The sequence below is a fragment of the Pyrus communis genome, chromosome 7 (genome assembly GCF_963583255.1).
Source record: "Pyrus communis chromosome 7, drPyrComm1.1, whole genome shotgun sequence".
Classification (NCBI taxonomy): Eukaryota; Viridiplantae; Streptophyta; class Magnoliopsida; order Rosales; family Rosaceae; genus Pyrus; species Pyrus communis.
The window spans coordinates 12,336,643-12,356,244 of NC_084809.1; the positions used below are offsets into that span (position 1 = coordinate 12,336,643).

Here is a 19,602-nt window from a genome sequence, read left to right on the forward strand (position 1 = left end):
CCATGACAATTCTTTGATAACAAGAAGTCCAAGTAACTTAGGGCGCAAGTAATCAACTAAAAACACACTTGTTCTACATCTGTTATACTGAGATAGCAGTGGCACGCCTAGCACTTAGTTAGTTTTGATTGCGACTAACACTTAGTTAGTGGCACGCCTTTCAGAACTAACTTTTTCCTCTTCTTATAGCACATCAACAAGTAATAACCCGACTACACATCCAAAGTGCCAATCCCTTGTGGAGCTGTGCTGAGGTTCAAAGATCCTTCTCCAGAGAAATCTTTGCTTGAACATAACCTTCTTCTTAGCTGCTCAAAAAAAAAAAAAAACACAGAATAAACATAAAGACAACTTTTGTCCAAAGAAGACATGATTATGTCCCGATATTACCTGATCCAACTGCAAGAATGCCTTATTGATGAGGGTTAATAATGGCACATAATTGTTTGATGCCGAATGGACCTCCCAAATTGGTCATGGTAAATATGCCTCCCTGCTTAGAGAACCAAAGCTCGATCTAAACCACAAGGCTATCATATACCTGCAATGTAGACAATATAGGACAATTTTATCAACCTTGTAATCTTCTGGCTTTAAGCGGTTTTCTTTGGCCTTTTAGGCCAGCTGCCTGACCTCCTCATATATGCTGGATAGTCCCTTCTTGTTCGCATCTTACAAATTTAACAATGTAAACTCAGGCAAACTGCTGTTATAACTAATTCAACAATACAAGACCAAGCTAATCACTCACCCTAATGACAGGTACAAAGAGTCCATTTTCTGTTTGCACCGCAACATTAATGTTCACGTTGTGAAACCTAAGAATAGAAACCATAAAGTAAGTATTACTTCCAGTGGAATATGGAAACTTAATTAGTAATGTTTGTATCTAAACTCACCAGCAGATGTAATCATTGTGGAGCTAAAAATAATCACAAGGCGACACGTGGATTTTTGGTAAAAAGGACAAAGTTACCCCTGAGACACACCAGTTGTCCTACGCACGAGCAGTGGACAATCATTCTTTAATCAAGCCAAGAGTATCCAAAATAGGTAACAAATTCCAAATTATCTCATCCATCCTCATCTTAGGTAATTACTTCATAACCTACAAATGATTTCATATAAATGGAGATTAATTGGCTAATTAATGGATTAATTCCTAATTAATCCATTAATCAGCAATTAAATCACCCATTTTCACACACAAAACCTCTAAGGGCCGGCCACCTCCATTCCCTATATATATAACCCTATTTTCTCTAAAAAGCTAAGTCCACACTCTTGTAAAACTCCAAAAACTCTCCAAACACTTTTTCTCTCTAAATTTTAACTTTGGCATCGAAGGTTCTTCCGCCAAAGTCCCCCCATTCATCATGGGCACGTGAGGCTCTTGGCCTTAACCTAAGGTGTTAATTGTTTTGTAGGTGCAATTTTTTCCAAGATCAAGAAGGCGGAAATTTGCATCCACAATCATCTATCCATGAACTATTGCATTGAGGAACCTTTTGAAGAGCCAAAGCAGCAGCCTGCAATAATAGTTACATTTGAGTGAATCCACAGTCGAAAAGGTACCATATACCTCTAGTATACTTGATTTTTATTTTCTCTTACAAGAACTCATAACCTAACTGGGTTCTAGTTATCTCTAGAACTCAGTCCCCCCCTTGAGACACCTTTTTGATAAACTAAAGTTATTGAAACCAGACAAATCTGTTCCAATGAAAATCTGGCAGACCTATTCACCAAATCTCTACCAAAGTGCACGTTTCAGAAACTAATACAAAGTATCGGATTACATCAGCTTACCAATTAGCTAAATTTGAAGAATGCAGAATCAGGGGGCGATACATATCAGGGGGAGCATCCATGATACATGCATGTTGTACTCTTTTTCCTTCGACTAGGATTTTTCCCATTGGGTTTTTCTATCAAGGTTTTAATGAGACAACATAAGCATACTTAACACTATATCAACAATCTAGATAAATTTGTACTCTTTTTCCTTCGCTATGGTTTATTCCCACTGGGTTTTTCTGAGTAAGGTTTTAACGAGACAACTGATGTTGTATGTGGGCATCCAAGGGGGGGGAGTGGTAAAATCAGTGGGATGAATGGCCACATTCATTTGGCATAAGATGAGAAGACTTTAGAATAGTGTAGTGGAGGTGTGATATTGTCAAAAGGAGCAATGATTTCCCTCATTTGTATATCACGGCTGTGACTCTATAAATAGAGCACTCTGTGTCATCAAAATACACATCGCGAAACAAAGAACTAAAAAAATAATATAAGTATCTCTCCCTCCCTCTCTTTATCTACCATTCTTTTGTATTATAGCTACTAAATTTATAGTAAAATATTTTGCACCTGATTCGCTCATGTCCCTAACAAAGGTTATTTCTCTAACTTTTGCCTATTTATAACACGTTATCAGCACGACTCTCTAACCTTAACTAGTTCCCATCTTCCTTCACCAAAAATATAAAATGCTTCCTCCAAGTATTTTCCTGTTCTTAGCAAAGAATATTATATAATTATATTCACTTCCATTGGATGAAAGTATACAAAATTACGGTATCTATAACTCTCTTGGTGTCATTATGTAGCACCTACAACTCTTGGCATTTACACTTGACAGAGCCACCCCAACTTCCTCAATCTTTTCACTGATTTGCAAAATCTCTTTCTAGATCGATTTAATTTCTAGAGGTATGTATTATTATTGTCCGTTGCCATTGCAAATCTACAAAATTGAACGTGAAACCCCTATAAATTAATCCCCCTTGAGCAAGAAACCCCTATAAATTTCATTTCTTGCCATAGCCAGATGCAACAGTACTGAACGTAGTGAGAAGAATAATCCATTAGATCCCTCAAAACCTTGCAGCCAATCAGAAGAAAAGGTACAAAAGGGTTGCATGGGTACCAGGCATGGATTTCTTCCGGTGATAGATTTCTCCAAAGAGGACTGCTTGAAGCCAGGGACAGGTTCTTGGCTCTCCGTCCGCCGGCAGGTTTGCCGTGCACTGGAAGAGCTCGGTGGTTTCATGGCAATAATGCCCGACAAAGTTTCTGCTGAGCTCCACCAAACCGTCTTTGGTGCACTGAAGGACTTGTTTGACTTCCCTGCCGAACTCAAAGCCAAAAACCGATACGAAGAAAATCCATTCTGTGGCCATTTCATATATAATTCTGCTCATGAGAGCTTGGGGATTCAGAATCCCACACACTCAGAAGAAACTCAGAAATTTACACATCTTTTCTGGCCTAACCAAAATGATCAATTCCGGTATGTATTGTACCATTTTTTCATTTCATGAATTATAGTTCTTGTTACTCTTAATCATTTTCTTAATTAATACTTATTTACTAACAATTATTTATTTTTTGGCCAGTGATAGTGTAGATTCATATGCAAAGGTGATGATGGAGCTTGATCATGTTGTAACAAGAATGGTATTCGAAAACTACGGTATGGAGAAGTACCACGACGAACACATTCGATCTACTTCTCACTTTATCCAGTTTGCTAAATACAAAGAACCCAGAAAAGCTGGAAGCGATGTGGGTTTAGCGAGTCACACTGACAAGAACTTCAACACAATTCTTCATCAAAATCATGTCAACGGTCTGGAGATAAACACGGACGATGACAAGTGGATAATGTTCGATCCACATCTACCTTCATCCTTCCTTTTCATAGCTAGTGATGTGTTTAAGGTATGTACGTGACAACTTTTGAATTGACGAACACAATTAATATTGCCACATGCATTACTTAGAGGAAGTTTCCATGGTCTAATTAATATTTTCTTTGGTTAATATAGGTATGGAGTAATGGAAGAATACGGGCTTGTAGACATAGAGTCAACGTAAGAGAAAATGATGAGGCAAGATACTCGGTTGGATTTTTCTCTCTAAAGATAGGGGTAACAACTATACCCAAGGAGCTTGTGGACGAAGAACACCCCTTACGTTACAAGTCACTAGACCAAGTGGAGTATATCGAAGCACAAAGGAAAAATGGAATTGAGTGCACACCGGAGGCATTCTGCGGAGTTTGATTATTTTTAGTTTACTTTTCGTAATATTACTTCCCCTTTAAACTAAATTGTATTTACGTTTTTTCCCCCTGTCTTAGGATAGGCTGATGTCTCATTACTTGATTTCTCAATGTTTTTTAGCATCAAAATCGTTATTGTTGCCCTATGTGTGTTGGACCAAGTCATAACTTGGTTTCTATTGTAACGGCGTCAGGTATTGGAAAAAGTCATTCAAGATGTGGTCATTCGGTTGTATCCGTCTTGACAATCTTGTTTAATAAAATAATATTTATAGTTATATTCTATTTCTTCTTCCGTTTACTTTCAACCGTTTGTAATTCATCTAAACTCTCATCCACGAAGAGTTAGCTATGTTTCAAACTCTATCCTACAATTCCTTCCATGAACCCCGTCTCATCCATGACTATTGTCGTCAACATAAAGCTGGATCGAACCAACTATCCTTTATAGTTGGCTCAGATTCTTCCAATCCTCAAAAGCCGTGACTTGATGGGGTACATTGATGGGTCCATTGAATGGAAAGGGTTCATTTCCAGATCTCTTCCACCAAATCCTCATGAGCCACCAATCTAGGCTATTGAAATTTGATCCAACGGCTAAAGTTATTTGTCATCCTTAAAGCACATTTGTGAGTTGCTCCATTATATGGTCACTACTAACTATCCTCATCTCCATTAACCTAGAGGTGATATATACTTCACAGTCCACGTGTCATTACATAAGTTGAAGGAAATGATACATTTTTCAATATCTATCCTTTTTGTCTATGACACGTTAGGTACTTGCTTGAATACCAGGCATTTGAAACATTTTCTCTAATTTTCATGCAAAATCAATAAGAACCATTCATATAAACTATGCGTGGCAATTCCTGACACGACCCGATAACCTGACACGACACTACACGAAATTAACAGATGTTCAGGTCGACACGATAACGAATCGGGTCGATATCGGGTAACCCGATAAGCACCTGTTAAGATAATGGGTTGGTTCGGGTATACACGTGGGTAACACGATACACGATAAGCAAAATAATAATAATTATACCCCCAAAATATTAACTATAATAATTATATATATATATATTAAATTTTAAATTAAATTTTATACCCCTAAAAACTATAATAATTAATATGCATCATGCCGCCCTTTGAAGAAAAAGGGAGAGAAAAATGAAAATTATAAAAAAAGCTGAAAAGGAAACAAAAAAGTAAGGGAAAGATGGGACCTAGTGGTATATTCAATTTTGCTTGCTACTAGTGGGGTGGGTTTTTCCACCGTGATCTCTCAAGTGTGCACTTGTTATTTTTAGGATAAGATTCAACAGCTGTGTTCCTGACACGTGTACGTCATTTACCTCTCTCTCTCTCCTTTTTTTCTTGAGAAATTTTTCATTGTAACGGGAACACAAATAGTACATCGTGTGTTTTAATAGAAGTGGTGAGAATTTTTATTTTTTTAAGTTATTAACTTTTTATCACACATATCCCACTATTTTTATAATGACACGTGATGTACTACTCCATGTACCGGTCAATTATACGTACAAAATAAATAGATTTAAATCTACTTAATAAATATATATATATATACACACACACCCCATTGAACTTGATGAGATATGCATTCTACGAAATTAGTTTCAATGATCCAACCGTTAAACATGTTTGTATATACTTCGAGATCGCATACGCCAAAAATTGAAAAAAACAAACATTCTGAGATCAAGTAATGGGACAAAACTTTTCGACGCTTATAAAAAAAATCACGATTTAACGGTTATTTTAACTTCGATTTTGATGATTTTTTTATAGGTACACTCCTTGACCATATATGAATACAATGATTGAATTCGATCTTCAATTTAAAATATTTACACTAGTGAATACCACAAAATCGTATGTTATACTTAATGAAAGTATAAATAAACTCTTAAGTGTTAGTGAATCTATTGTTTTGATAGGATACACATTCTACGAAACTAGTTTCAATGATCCAACCGTCAAATATGTTTGTATATACTTCGAGATCGCGTACACCAAAAATTGCAAAAAACAAACATTCTGAGATCAAGTAACGGGACAAAACTTTTCGATAGTTATAAAAAGAAAAATCACGATTTAACGGTTCTTTTAACTCCGATTTTGATGATTTTTTACAGCTACACTCCTTGACCCTATATGAATACAATGAATAAACTCGATCTTCAATTTAACATATTTACACTAGTGGATACCACAAAATCTTATATTATACTTAATGAAAATATAAACAAACTCTTAAGTGTTAGTGAATCAATTGTTTTGATGGGATACACATTCTACGAAACTACTTTCAATGATTCAGCTCTCAAACATGTTTGTATATACTTCGAGATCTCATATGCCAAAAATTGCAAAAAACAAAAGAGATCAAGTAACGGGACAAAACTTTTCGACGGTTATAAATGAAAAATCACAATTTAACGGTTATTTTAACTCCGATTTTGATGATTTTTTACAACTACATTCCTTGACCTTATAAGAATACATTGAATCAACTCGATCTTCAATTTAAAATATTTACACTAGTGGATACTACAAAATCTTATGTTATACTTAATGAAAGTATGAATAAACTCTTAAGTGTTAGTGAATCTATTATTTTGATAGGATACGCATTCTACGAAACTAATTTCAATGATCCAACCGTCAAACATGTTTGTATATAATTCGAGATCGTATACGCTAAAAATTGCAAAAACCAAGCATTCTAAGATCAAGTAACGGGAGAAAACTTTTCGACGGTTATCAACGAAAAATCATGATTTAACGGTTATTTTAACTCCGATTTTAATGATTTTTAACAGGTACACTCCTTGACCCTATATGAATACAATAAATGAACTCGATCATCAATTTAAAATATTTACACTAGTGGATACTACAAAATCTTATGTTATACTTAATGAAAGTATGAATAAACTCTAAGTGTTAGTGAATCTATCGTTTTGATGGGATACGCATTCTACGAAATTAATTTCAATGATCCAACCATCAAACATGTTTGTATATACTTCGAGATCGAATACACAAAAAATTGCAAAAAACAAACATTTAGAGATCAAGTAATGAGAGAAAAGTTTTCGACGGTTATCATTGAAAAATCATGATTTAACGGTTATTTTAACTCCGATTTTGATGATTTTTTACAACCACACTCCTTGACCCTATGTGAATACAGTGAATAAACTCGATCTTTAATTTAAAATATTTACACTAGTGGATGCTATAAAATCTTACGTTATACTTGATAAAAGTATGAATAAACTCTTAAGTGTTAGTGAATCTATCGTTTTGATGGGATATGTATCCTACGAAATTAATTTCAATGATCCAACCGTCAAAATTGTTTGTATATGCTTCGAGATCGCATACACTAAAAATCACAAAAAACAAACATTCAGAGATCAAGTAAAGGGACAAAACTTTTCGACGGTTATCAATGAAAAATCATGATTTTAACGGTTATTTTAACTCCGATTTTGATGATTTTTTACGGCTCCACTCCTTGACCCTATATGAATACAATGAATGAACTTTATCTTCAATTAAAATATTTACACTGGTGGATACTGCAAAATCTACTTAATGAAAGTATGAATAAACTCTAAAGTGTTAGTGAATCTATTGTTTTGATGGGATATACATTCTACGAAACTAGTTTCAACGATCCAACCGTCAAACATGTTTGTATATACTTCAAGATCGCATACGCAAAAAATTGCAAAAAACAAACATTCAGAGATCAAGTAATGAGACAAAACTTTTCGACGATTATCAACGAAAAATTATGATTTAACGGTTATTTTAACTCTAATTTTGATGATTTTTTACAGTGACACTCTTTGACCCTATATGAATACAATGAATGAATTCGATCTTCAATTTAAATTATTTACCCTAGTGGATACCACAAAATCTTATGTTATACTTAATGAAAGTATAAATAAACTCTAAGTGTTAGTGAATCTATCATTTTGATGGGATACGCATTCTACGAAAATAATTTCAACGATCCAACCATCAAACTTGTTTGTATATGCTTCAAGATCGCATACGCCAAAAAGCGCAAAAAACAAACATTCAGAGATCAAGTAATAAGACAAAACTTTTCAATGGTTATCAACAAAAAATCACGATTTAACGGTTATTTTAACTCCGATTTTAATGATTTTTTTACAGGTACACTCCTTGACCCTATATGAATACAATGAATGAATTCAATCTTCAATTTAAAATATTTACACTAGTGTATACCACAAAATCTTATGTCATGATGATCGATGAAAATTGAGGATTTTGTAAAAGGAATAATATGCAAGCTTTGAGTTCCATTGGCAAGGTTTAAACTTTTGAGAAAGGCTTCACAACCTTGAAAAGAAAAACTCTTTCATTTTGTATATCCTTGCACATTTAATATTTTGTAATAGACTAGTAGTGTATGAATGTTTGTTTATTAGGCTCTTATTTTCAAGTGTAGATGTAGCACTTAAACGACAAATGTGTTTTAATGTTTTGAAGTAATATTTATGTGGCAATGTATGGTATGTGAAAATTTAAGAAAAAAAATACATTTTTCTTAACGGTTCATAGCAAGTCATAACGGGTCGGGTCACTTTACCCGTTAAGATAATAGGTGTTACACGAAAACGACACGTACATGATAGATACGACCCGTTTACCAGGCCTATAAACTATCCTTACCGATTAAATATCATTTAGTACTGCGGTCTATTGTCGCTAGTATTGTGATGATCTAGTATTCAATCTTAGTACAGAATGATAAGGTACTTTGAATGAATGAAAAGTATTCACAATAATCTGAGGAAAAACAAAACAAATGGGTTAAACTCAAATTTCTTATTACATACAGCGGGCAATTACCGCTCTATATGGGCAAAATTTCGTCCAAAATCTGATGCCTGAATCATCGAAACCCTTTTATTTCAAAAGCTATGCCAAATCTGAATTAATGAACACTACAAAATGATTTCCTCAGTTATACAAATACGATCATCAGAAGCCCAGCTCAAAAGAATGGGAACAACACCTGGGATATCATCATTCAAGCCAAGCCCCCATTGTCTTGACTAATCACACAAGGGAAAACGATGAAAAATCCATCTACTTAGAGCAGCATTGACTCGGGCTTCTCAATGTAGCCTTTGAACGCCTTCAGCCATTCCGCACCAATTGCACCTATACAAGGGAAAATGGCGTTATTAAGTTGTTATAATGTTTCAGATATGCATACAAGTAGTTTTAATGATTTCATATTCAGTTCCGAAAGGAAATTAGAGATGGACATACCATCGATAACACGATGATCACAGCTTAGTGTTACAGACATGTAGGAAGCAAACTTGTATAGCTCGGGCCCGGAACTAGGTACAACCCTCTTCTCAGCTGCTCAGAAACAAACACAGAATAAATATAAAGATATGGTCAAAGAAGACATGATTATGTCCCGATATTACCTGATCCAACTGCAAGAATGCCTGACTGAGGAGGGTTAATAATGGCACAGAATTGTTTGATGCCGAATGGACCTCCCAAATTGGTCACAGTAAATGTGCCTCCCTGCACAGAGAATAAACCAAAGTTCGATCAAAACCACAAGGCTATCATATACCTGCAGTGCAGACAATATAGAACAATTTTATCAACCTCGTAATCTTCTGGCTTTAAGCTGTTTTCTTTGGCCTTTTGGGCCAGCTGCCTGACCTCCTCAGCTATGCTGGATAGTCCCTTCTTGTTCGCATCCTACAAATTTAACAATATAGACTCAGGCAAACTGCTGTTATAACTAATTCAACAGTATAGGACCAAGCTAATCACTCACCCTAATGACGGGTACAAAGAGTCCATTTTCTGTCTGCACCGCAACATTAATGTTAACGTTGTGAAACCTGAGAATAGAAACCGTAAAGTAAGTATTACTTCAAGTGGAATATGGAAACTTAAGTAGTAATGTTTGTATCTAAACTCACTGGCGGATGTAATCATCTGTCCATGAACTATTGCATTGAGGAACCTTTTGAAGAGCCAAAGCAGCAGCCTGCAATAATAGTTACACTGGAGTGAATCCACAGTCAAAAAGGTACCATATACCTCCAGTATACTTGATTTTTATTTTCTCTTACAAGAACTCCTAACTAACTGGGTTCTCAGTCTCCCCCTTGAGACACCTTTTTGATAGACTAGAGGTCATTTTGATAATAGTTAGATTTCATTTCTTAACTCTAGAGATCACAAGAACCCGTTATCTCATTCTGCATTTAAGCACCTCACAAATTCCATTGGTCTTACCATGGGGGGAAACTTGTAACATAATTGGCTGATAAAAAGATTCAGTGAAGAAATCTTGTACCTTAATTACGAGATCATTAACAGATATCCGCTTCCCACCTGATGCCTCTTGTAATGCATTGAGTTGGCCTCTCAAACTGCAGATAAAACAAGAGTTAAACATATCCAAGAGTTATGCAGTTAGTTCAAATTTTAAAATGTTCAAGAAACTTATACTCACTCCATGAGTCTATCAACACATGTATCTACTGTCAAATAATAATGAGGAATTGTTTGCTTTGAAAATAATAATCTCGAAGCTGTGATCTGCAAAAATCATACCAGATATAGCTTTAGAAAGCATAAAGTTACATTCAGAGCAGAGATTAAACAATTAATAGATGAAAAGTACTTGAAAAGTGTAAGTGAAGCAAACCAAGGAAACGTCTTCAAATTTTTCAAAGACAGTACTTCAGGTGCACCAAAAATAAGAATAGTTGTGAGGACTGAATTGCTACAATTATTACTTCTAATATTACCTTCCGTATCTGAGAATGGGGGATATCGGTGTAATCCAACGCTGCAGGTGCTGCACCCTTAGCTTTAGGGGCTTCCTTCCCACGAGAAGCTACATAATCATGAGAAAACAAAAGCAAAAGATCAAACACAGTTTATAATCATCAGGTGGATTACCCCTTCTTTTTTTTTTCTTCAACCAGAAGAAAATTATGGTAGACAAAGGTTCAAGATGAAATGAACAAAAAGTAAACAATAGAATAGCGAAGAGTAACAAAAGTATACCCAAATACTCTTCAACATCAGCCTTCACAATGCTTCCATCAGGACCTGTTCCTTTGATACTTGAGAGGGGAACCTAGAAAACACAGAAGTCAGAAATGGCGCATGATTTGTTTCCTACCATCAAATGATAATAATTCAGCCACAGAATTCTGCATTGCATACCTTGTGCTCTTCGGCCAAACTTCTTGCCAGAGGACTTGCAAATATGCGATCTCCAGAAGGGGAAGCAACAGGAGCTGCACTGGGCTTTGATACTTTTGGCTCTGGGGAAGTAACTGGTTCTGCAACCACCTCTTTTTTGGGCGGAGTAGGCTCAGATGACTCTTTAGCTGCAGAAGCACTGGCACCAGATGCCGATGGTGTGTAATCTTTAAATTTTGCAATATCATCCTCCTCTTCAACGGTAATTGCAATCACCTATGTGCCAACACCATTAACCATTAGAAAGTGCTCATATCATGCCAAGATGTTTCTTTCTATTCATTCTAATTTATCCCCATAATTAATCAGTTGAACACCACCAAGCACAAGCAAAAGAAAGATGAAATATACATCTACCCAGGCCTATAAAACTTAACTACAATCAATACCTCTCCAACTTTGATCCCTTGGGTCCCATCTGGTCGTACAATCTTGGCAAGATAACCATCTTCCATGCATTCCATCTCCACTGTAGCTTTATCCTTAACAGGTAATTGGATATGAGGTACACGTCAGGCTTCCATCATAAAAAGAAGCACATAAAACTAACAATATGTACATTTTACTCAATCAACAAAGCCACAGGTAAGTGGATTTAAAGTACAGAAAACTTACAGTTTCAACTTCACAAAGAACTTCACCAGGAGAAACTTTGTCACCCTCTTTCTTCAGCCACCTAGCAATATTACCCTACACATCATAAAACAAAGACTTAGAAAGGAGCAGTAAAATTTCAAAGGTATGATAATTCAATAAGCCTCAAAACAGTACGTACCTCAGACATAGTGGGTGAAAGAGAAGGCATTCCAATTTCTTGGTGTGGAGGAAGGCCTGAAGGGCAGCACATGATTCTTGATAAGTTAGATAATCATATAACTCAAGGTAACATTTTTGAGGATTGCCAAACCAACAAAAGAGTGCAAAATGAAAGAATATCACACTTAGCAAGGGGATGCAAAGCACTTCAATGCCCAAAACTAGTGAAATAAAACATTCACAATATATCATAGTTTCACATTAAGTTAACTATCTCTCTATGAATTAAAGTAGCAGAGATCAAGAAAATGTAATACATAAAATCAGTATTCGAAGAGTAATGGCCAGTGACCACCCTCAATCTTAAAAATATCCAAATAGAGTTATGAAATGAAAAAAAGAACCGAAATAACAAAGCCAGTCATTGATGACAATACTACACTTTCAATTTCCAGCAAGGACGAGCCTGAGAAATCTATGAACAAATAGTTAAGTTCTTATAGCTCTATGCTAGAAACTTGTATCTTGAAGCAGCTCTTATAGCGACATTTAGTCCATCATCATACTAACCTACTAGAAGATGCAAAAGGCAATGTGCACTCAAGGACACAAAAATACATAAAGAAATTTGAGAGATGCAAAATAGCAAGAGGTGTACCAGCATCAGATGAAAAGCCTCTGCTCAATTGCACCTGCACACTGATAGAGGGAAAAATATATGTATCAAAACGGATTTTTCCACACACACGCACGCGCAGGCACACACAGAGTAACAAAATCTAGCACAGCATACCATGAAAGCAATTTGTTGAATCCCGATTCAGAAACTGAAGTTCCTAGTTTCCTTGTCATTGAGATATCCCTGGTAAATGTACCAGACACTGATTTCTGCAAAAGATGATACGTCATAGTGTTATAACTGATACAAAGTTCACTTGTAAAAATTTATTTCTAAGTGTGTGTGACAAGATTAAAAAAAAAAAAAAAGAAGGCCAGAAGCAAAGATAGACCACTAAAAACTTTGAACAGAAATACTCCAAAGATGGCACATTTTTAATATTTAACTAGTTTAACTTACAGTGCTACTGCTGAAAGACCTAGAACCTCTTGCTCTTTCTGAAGGCACATAACTGGGGTGACGAGCCTTCAGGATATCTGAGATAAAAATTGAACTCGCTTAAAGTCGGCAAAACAAAATTTCAGACGCATTTATGTGCATAATTAAAAATCCAAGTGGCTAGTTGCATTCAAATGATGCCACACACATTGTACAACAAGAAAACTTTAACATGTGATTCATGGTTAAATCATCAAATTTCTTAATTCATATGGTACCTGTTAATGTATGAAGAATGATAAGGAAAGCACAAATAGTTGTCAAACAAATACACATTCATCCACACCTACACACTCATTCTTGATAGAACTATATGCAATTAAGTCATCAGGTCAGCAAGTTTTCAATTTTACATTAAAAACCAACGTAAATAAATAACAAAAAAGACCAGCTTTATTTACCAGTTGAGGGTTGAGCATCATGTGAAAACCAACGAACCAAGAGTGCTTGCTCTTGCCGTACTAAGTTGGGGGCATTCTGTAACTGCAGTGAACACGAAATGTAGTACAAAATTAAGTTTTAAAAGAAACTTCGTGATAACAGAGAGCCATCAGCTTCGTAGATTAATGCTTGAAATACATCTTCTCAAAAAAAACGATATAAAGCACACAAAAATAAAAAGGAAACAAAACAAAGCACGAGCAATACTTTAATTCCCTATCTCAAATGGACCATGTAAGCTTCTAATCACCATTTGGTCATGGGATCATGGTAACTTTAAACCGAATTCAAAAACTTATGTCAAAATATGCACCGAAAAACTATATTCCATAAAGCATGAGGCCTACAATTTTGATACTAGAGAAATTCAAAATAAAAACACCCTGGACATAGTATTCCTAAATTACCCAATTGAGGATTAAGTCTGAAATTTACACTACCTCCATTTATATGCTCACACACCTACTTGCTACCAAACTTGGAGTAACCCGAAAAAGAATGAAATGCTAATGTGAAGTATAAACCCAGTTATAGAATATAAATCTTCAAGTGAATACTAAATCCAATACAAAACAAGACCAAGATTCAAGCTTTGTGGAATTCAAACAGTAAAACAAGTGCTTGGAAACAAACCCATTAACCAAACAAGCTACAAACCCAGAAAATCAATGCCTAAACAAAATTCACGAGAGATAGGAAAAATGGTGAAAACTGAGGCGCACCCTTTTCGAATGGTGGATGATACGAGATGCGTACGTCATATTTCTCCGCTATCAAACCGATCAAACAAACAGTACCCAAGAAACCAGCGAACCCAAAAAACTCGAAAAAAAATTGGAAATTTATGGGATTGCGACGATTGCGACGGAAGAGGAACCCAATGAGTTTAGGGGTCGCACTGACTTTGCAAATTGTGTGTATATAAATATAAATATTTGTGTAATGAGTGAAATACGATTGTGCGATCGAGGGAGAGGGTGAAAGAAAATGGAGCAGGAGGAGAGGTAAAGGGGAAGAGTTTGGGCTGGGCTTTTTGGATTTGTTTGGTTGAGAGAGGTGGGTGGGCGCCCGCCTTTCTGGAATTACCTAACCCTTTAAGCTCAAGTCAGCAGACTCAATGCAGAAGTGGTGCCTCGGATCTGAGTAGGTGCGTCTTTGTCAGCTGTCTGCTGCATAATATATTGTGCCCAAATGATACTATTTTATCGCGGCCGAAATTACAATAAGGAAAGGAATAAACGTGGAGCTTTCATTGTTATTGATAAATTATAGGGAGCGAATCTATTTATGGATATCTATGAGACAAGTCACAGGACGTATTAATTTACGTATTATAATAAAAATGAATGATATAATTGTTGTGTCTTATATTTAAAGTATAATAGTTAAAACAAACGTGTTATAATTTGAGAGAAATAGTAACGTTACGTAACTGTTTTTTAGATACAATGAAAAATCAATCATAACAAAGAAGTTTTAAGTTCAATTGCGACAAATAATAAGTTTGATACCTAATAGTTTGGTCGTTCTATTAGATATCTGTTGTAAACATTGGTGGCTGACCATTAAATGATGTAATGGATGACTATATCAACCACTTTAGAACATTGTAGCATAGCTGGCAGCAAGGCAACAAGCACTATCATATGTGCCTATAAAAAGGAATGTTAAGGATGAGAGCAAATACATAGAAGCCACAAGGCTCAAGGAAGAGGAAGAGAGAAAAGAGAGGAAGAGGAGAAGAGATAATAGAGAGAGTTATTTTGTACTCTTATTATTCTAAATTGTAATGAAAGCACCGTTGCTACTCTAAGGACGTACTCCAATCACACTGACTGTAGAGGAACCTCGTAAATTTTATGTCTTATTTTATTTAATCCACTGCACACACCGTCGATTTTACAACACGTTATCAGCACGAGAAGCTCTCGTGTCAGTGGAAAGCACAAAGCCACAAATCTTGTTACGTATGTTGCCTGGAATCTCACAAATAAGAAAATCTTTTCATTTCATCATAAAATCTTCGTATTACTGATTTCCATGAAGCAAATATATATATGTTGTTGTACGACTATATATCATCCTTTGCAAAAGCAAAAAAGTACAGACTCAAAATTCGTAGAAAATTTGACAGCCATGTAAACAGCCTCGGAACTCCAACTTACAAACCTCGGATTGAAATACTTTCTCCTTCAAAGTTGTTCGTCCGCCCAGTACCTACAACATATCAAATTTTCAGAAAATTCCAATGGTGCAATCATCGCAGATGCCTGAAATACCAAACCAGTTTCCAATTTCAGCAGAAAACTGGACAAGCACCTTATGAGTACCAAAACTCCATTTTAGTAGCTCAGATCGAAATTGTTTATTCACGAAAGTTGTTAGGTATCCTCTTATCCATATCATACTAAAATTTAAACTAAATATTACAGTTTGATCTTTTCATAAGTTATAGACACTCTTGACTCCAAAACTTATGGGAATCCGTTTCGACTTTTTCAAAATTCACCGAAGGAGGAACATCAATTAGAACTTATTGTTACTATTATTTCCTGGATAACTAAAATGACTTCGAACTGTGAAATAATAATAAAAGTAAAAGGGATGAAATAAAAGAAAATGGCAGACCAAGAAAAAGAAAAAAGCAAAAGATGAGGACTTAATCATTGCATTTTCTATTTTGGCATATTTATGTACATGGTGTTGGTTTAAAACTCTATCACAATTTCTATTTATTTACAGCAGGTAGAATTATTACCTGTTGCTTTAAAGTTTTGATATTTATGTGAATGGTGCTGAATCAAAACCCTTGTCACAAGTTTAATTTACTTAAAATCAATTTATTTACCATGACTGGAATTACCGCATATTACTTTAATTTATTTATTATACTCCTTTTTGTTACGATGAGTGCATATTGGACCCGAAGTTCCTTAATCAAATCAGAACTTGAAGTTTCTTGATCCTCATCGCATAAAATGATTGGACTTGAATTTCTATCATGCAAAAAGATCAGGCATGAAGTCCCTAGATCCTCAAGATCGGACATGAAGTTTCTTGATAAGTACCTTAAGTTTGAAGAGCCGAAGTGCCACAACTTAATTGTAATAAAGGCCATGAGAGTCCCAATTCATAGGCTATTAAATAAAGACCAGAAGTTCCTTGATGTATGTAAATGATGATATAATGCATATTTGTTAGAGAGTTTACATCTCTAAGTCTTGATGATTATTGCATATCACTGGGCATTGATGTTGAACGCCATGTTCCTCATGTCCATACCCAAAAATGGTTTAGCAGAAACATTTATTAAGCGGATGAAATTGATTACCCGCGTTTTGCTCATGAAAAAGAAATTGCAAGATGGGTACATACCATTTTACATAATTCATTATTAAGTTCGGTTGAGACCAGTTGTCAACCATCAATATTTCTCAGTACAACCCGTGTTTGGGCACCAGCCAAACATTACACATTTACGAGTTTTTGGTTATGTTATCCATGTGCCTGTTGTATTGTAACAATGTACTAAAATAAGGCATCAATACAAACTGGGAATTTATGTTGGATTTGATTCACTATTTATCATTCAATTTTTGGAACCCTTGACTGGGGATATATTTATCGCATAATTTACAGACTATGATTTTGATACGATAGTTTTCCCGCCATGAGGGGAGAAAATAACATCATTCCAGAAGAACGATGAGAAAATATCATTCCAGAAGAATGATGAGAAAAGACTGTTCCAGAAGAACGAAGAGAATTTGTCTTATTTTGACTCACGGAGCAATCAATGAGAAAATGAAGTAAGAATAATTAAATGATAAAACGAAAGTGATAAAATCAATATACTTGCTACAAATGTGCCTACAATAATTGATGTCCCTGTTGGACAAAATAATGTAGTAGCAAAAGATTTATCTGTTACACGCCTGAAGCGTGGCAGACCTTTAGATTTAGAAGGTTCAGTCATTCGAAAGAAGAAGAATATGACACTACTGAACTATTGCATTCCCAAAGTATAAATGTTGCATGCCGGAAGCATGATAGTCGCCGTATGGATACATGTCCCAAAAAGGACAATCTGCAGACATGGGAATTTTGATATCTCACGCATGAAACATGATAGACGTATAAGTTCCAATGACTCAACTCCCAAAAGTGGAGATTATAATCCAAACTCTATAACGCTCCAAATGAGGTTTTTAAGATCCACATTCTCTTAATTATGACTATCCTGGAAGAAATAGTGTAATGCCCTTGAAGAGGCAATGGATATCCAAAGAAATGAAAAGCTTTTATGCATGTGCATGCACATGAGAATATGGGATCAATGATTGATGACAACCAATGCTAATTTTGGTTTTTACAAGTAGCTACTAAATTCATCAATGAACTGTATTGATATTGAGTCATGTTCTTTTGCTCGTCGACGAAAGGAAATATTATTTGCCAAAAAATGGAGAAAGGCAATTCTAGTACAATCTTGTAAGAACGTGGAAAAATGGACCTATATATATGTGTATATAATACAAATAGCCAAAGGATGTTGAACCAAATGAGGCTACATATGGGCATTTGTAATACAGTGAATTACACTCACATGATATGACACAAGGTTACTAATTGAAACCTGAAATTATGCTCTTATAAACAAGTTCATATGAATGGAGAATTATATACAAAGGGTTATGAGTCGCCCACATCATATCTCCATAAGTAAATCCCTCAAATACATGAAAGCAAGTTGCTCTATATAAATTTCAAAGGAAAATGTGTTATGAAGTGTAGAAAATCTCTGAAGGATTCAGATTGCTTGAAGAAAACCTTGGAAGGGTAAAGCATAAGATATGTACTTAAATATTAATGGATGATATAAATTGCCTTAGTGAGTACTATCATTATGATATTGTTGTAACATACTAAAATCTCTTGCAAGAGTTGATAATATTAGATTTAGACTCTTGAAGAGTCTAGAAAGTTTATAAAGTGTTGAGAGAGATATTGTCTCAAACTACAGAATCGAACAATATGCCAACCCGAATCTTATCCATGATGTTTATAAAGAATCATATGGATTGAAGATTATGAGTTAAATATTTAAATTATTTAGACACTAAGAATGATTTTTATCTTCGTGAAGGTAAAGATAAATTGATATTTGGTCCAGAAGTACCACATCTTAGTGAAGTATATGTTTTATTGTATTTACACAATACATTGAATGAAATAAAGCTTATCTATTAATATCTCCGAGAAATTACAAACATGTACATACACATGAGTTAAAACAAAAAAACAGGAGGGAACCTTCACAAAGGTTGCTCATATGAAGCCTCAGTACTCAGAAGTACCCCAGAAGTGGAAGGCACCGGAGGTTGATTATTTGGAGCATCAGTACTTGGTGAAACTCCAGACGGTTGAGACAATAGGTGTATTTGGAATAAAGACTCGAACCCCTAATTGTCATTTTGAGTCTGACCTTCGGATTCTAGTAGCTGGTCGAGCTTTCTTTTCATGCTCGTTGAGTAATTATTTGCAAGCATATGTAACACTTTATTCTCGTGTTTGAGCCCTCCAATCTCCTATTTAAGACTTGCCACCTCAGCCATCAATGACTCAACTTGGTGAGTTCGAGCAAGTAGGCGTTGTCCCGTATTAGAAACAAAGCCCGCATACTGAATACTGAGAGCCAATGAGTCTTGAACGGCCGACTCATCAGACCGGTTTGAAAGGATTCTATTATCCTTAGGAGTGAGAAGATTCCTAGCTACCACTGTAGCGGTTAGGTCATTCTTCATCACATAGTCCCCAACCATAAGATGACCGTTAGAAGATAAGAAGGACGTGCGCCATATATTATCTGACGCGACTCGTCTGTACC

The 19,602-nt window shown here is 35.4% G+C and overlaps 2 protein-coding genes across 2 annotated transcripts; one reads left to right on the top strand and one right to left on the bottom strand.

Annotated features, from left to right (window-relative positions):
* The first annotated feature begins 2,921 nt into the window (after positions 1–2,921).
* Positions 2,922–4,276, top strand: LOC137738805 (probable 2-oxoglutarate-dependent dioxygenase AOP1). The gene is made up of 3 exons (XM_068478280.1): positions 2,922–3,292; positions 3,399–3,723; positions 3,831–4,276. The coding sequence occupies exons 1-3, from the start codon at positions 2,922–2,924 to the stop codon at positions 4,065–4,067; spliced, it is 933 nt and encodes a 310-aa protein (XP_068334381.1). The 3' UTR covers positions 4,068–4,276.
* Positions 4,277–8,908: 4,632 nt separating this feature from the next.
* Positions 8,909–14,806, bottom strand: LOC137739143 (dihydrolipoyllysine-residue acetyltransferase component 3 of pyruvate dehydrogenase complex, mitochondrial-like). The gene is made up of 19 exons (XM_068478650.1): positions 14,438–14,806; positions 13,676–13,757; positions 13,236–13,312; positions 12,951–13,045; positions 12,816–12,856; positions 12,177–12,232; positions 12,017–12,091; positions 11,791–11,883; positions 11,363–11,617; positions 11,201–11,273; positions 10,939–11,027; positions 10,641–10,726; positions 10,482–10,557; positions 10,102–10,169; positions 9,954–10,020; positions 9,779–9,874; positions 9,589–9,691; positions 9,422–9,517; positions 8,909–9,310 (listed from the first exon to the last, which is right to left on the bottom strand). Exons 1-19 carry the CDS (start codon positions 14,474–14,476, stop codon positions 9,240–9,242), a joined length of 1,638 nt encoding a protein of 545 aa, XP_068334751.1. The 5' UTR covers positions 14,477–14,806; the 3' UTR covers positions 8,909–9,239.
* Positions 14,807–19,602: the final 4,796 nt, after the last annotated feature.